Source organism: Etheostoma cragini, unplaced genomic scaffold (assembly GCF_013103735.1).
Source record: "Etheostoma cragini isolate CJK2018 unplaced genomic scaffold, CSU_Ecrag_1.0 ScbMSFa_2165, whole genome shotgun sequence".
Lineage (NCBI taxonomy): Eukaryota > Metazoa > Chordata > Actinopteri > Perciformes > Percidae > Etheostoma > Etheostoma cragini.
Window position 1 is genome coordinate 54861 of NW_023266297.1, and position 1936 is coordinate 56796.

The window sequence follows — 1936 nt, forward strand, 5'->3', positions numbered from 1 at the left end:
GTCAAGTAGGGGGCCACAAAATATAAGCCCGCGGGCCGCAATTGGCCCCCGGGCCGCGAGTTTGAGACCCATGCACTACACAGACCTGGCCAGTCTGAGAAACATGGCAGAGAACCAGAAGTTGCAGGCGGTGCTAAGTGTTGGAACTTATGTCTGGATCGGCCTCTTCAGGGACCCCTGGAAGTGGTCTGATGGAAGTTCCCCCTCATTCAGCTTCTGGAAGGCCGGGCAACCTGATAACAAGAACCCGAACCAGACCTGCGTGGTTGCAGACTTCAGCCAATCAGGAGCCTGGGAGGATTGGCCATGTGACGTGGAGAGAGCGTTCATTTGCTACGGTCCAGGTGAGTGGTATACGGTCCAGGTGAGTGGTATACGGTCCAGGTGAGTGGTACGGTCCAGGTGAGTGGTATACGGTCCAGGTGAGTGGTACGGTCCAGGTGAGTGGTATACGGTCCAGGTGAGTGGTACGGTCCAGGTGAGTGGTACTGTCCAGGTGAGTGGTACGGTCCAGGTGAGGGGTACGGTCAAGGTGAGCCTTGATTCTCAATTCAGATTTTTTATCTGACTGTTCAAAAAATGAGCAATTTCATTTAATTTTTTAATTTTTTTTTTTTAATTTAATTTTTAATTTACTTTTATTATGGGGAAATTACAATATATACTATCTATGTATTGCAATCACTCTCTCTTCCTCTCTCTCTCTCTCTCTCTCTCTCTCTCTCTCTCTCTCTTCCTCTCTCTCTCTCTCTCTCTCTCTCCCCCACTGTAGCCTATCAGGGACACTGTCTGTCTCTCTCTCTCTCTCTCTCTCTCTCTCTCTCTCTCTCTCTCTCTCTCTCTCTCTCTCTCTCTCTCTCTCTAGAACCTTTTCTACATGATTTGACCAGGTCTTGCAATCTTTTCCTTGTTAATCCACATGCTACGTGCTGCGTGACGCCGCCACCTGCTGGCTGAAATGATGAACTGAAAAATTTAGCTTCTGCTCATTTCTTTGTATCTTTTTTGAATTAAATACAATAGTTTAACTATATTCTACTCTATATGTAACCAAAAATAAATGTGATGGAGGTATTACATCACGTTCCCCCCCAGCTCCCCCAATGATGAATGCAGCGTCCTGTGATCCTGCATGGGCCTCGATCCTAGACCATGGTCCTAGACCGTACTATAATATACAGATAGATCAGGTCAAGCCCACTCTATAATCTACAGATAGAGGTCTAGACTACTATATAATCTACAGATAGAGGAGGTCTAGACCTCTCTATAATTTACAGATAGAGCAGGTCTAGACCTCTCTATAATCTACAGATAGAGCAGGTCTAGACCTCTCTATAATTTACAGATAGAGCAGGTCTAGACCTCTCTATAATTTACAGATAGAGCAGGTCTAGACCTCTCTATAATTTACAGATAGAGCAGGTCTAGACCTCTCTATAATTTACAGATAGAGCAGGTCTAGACCTCTCTATATTCTACAGATAGAGCAGGTCTAGACCTCTCTATAATTTGCAGATAGAGCAGGTCTAGACCACTCTATAATTTGCAGATAGAGCAGGTCTAGACCTCTCTATAAACTACAGATAGAGCAGGTCTAGACCCCTCTATAATCTACAGATAGAGCAGGTCTAGACCTCTCTATAAACTACAGATAGAGCGGGTCTAGACCGCTCTATAATTTACAGATAGAGCAGGTCTAGACCACTCTATAATTTACAGATAGAGCAGGTCTAGACCTCTCTATAATCTACAGATAGAGCAGGTCTAGACCTCTCTATAAGCTACAGATAGAGCAGGTCTAGACCTCTCTATAAGCTACAGATAGGGCAGGTCTAGACCACCAGGTCCCCGGTCCAGTGGGTCTGCTTGCTTGTATGCAGGTTCATTACTCCTTGTTAAATAACTCATTGGGCTGTTATTGAATGTTCCAACT

The 1936-nt window shown here is 45.0% G+C and overlaps 1 protein-coding gene across 1 annotated transcript in view; it reads left to right on the top strand.

Annotated features, from left to right (window-relative positions):
- Positions 1 to 79: 79 nt before the first annotated feature.
- Positions 80 to 1936, top strand: part of LOC117940308 (macrophage mannose receptor 1-like) — a 20178-nt gene continuing 18321 nt past the window's right edge. The window contains exon 1 of the mRNA XM_034865637.1: positions 80 to 344. Within this exon, the coding sequence (XP_034721528.1) occupies positions 104 to 344 (241 nt within the window). The 5' untranslated portion in view covers positions 80 to 103. The remainder of the gene's footprint in view (positions 345 to 1936) is intronic.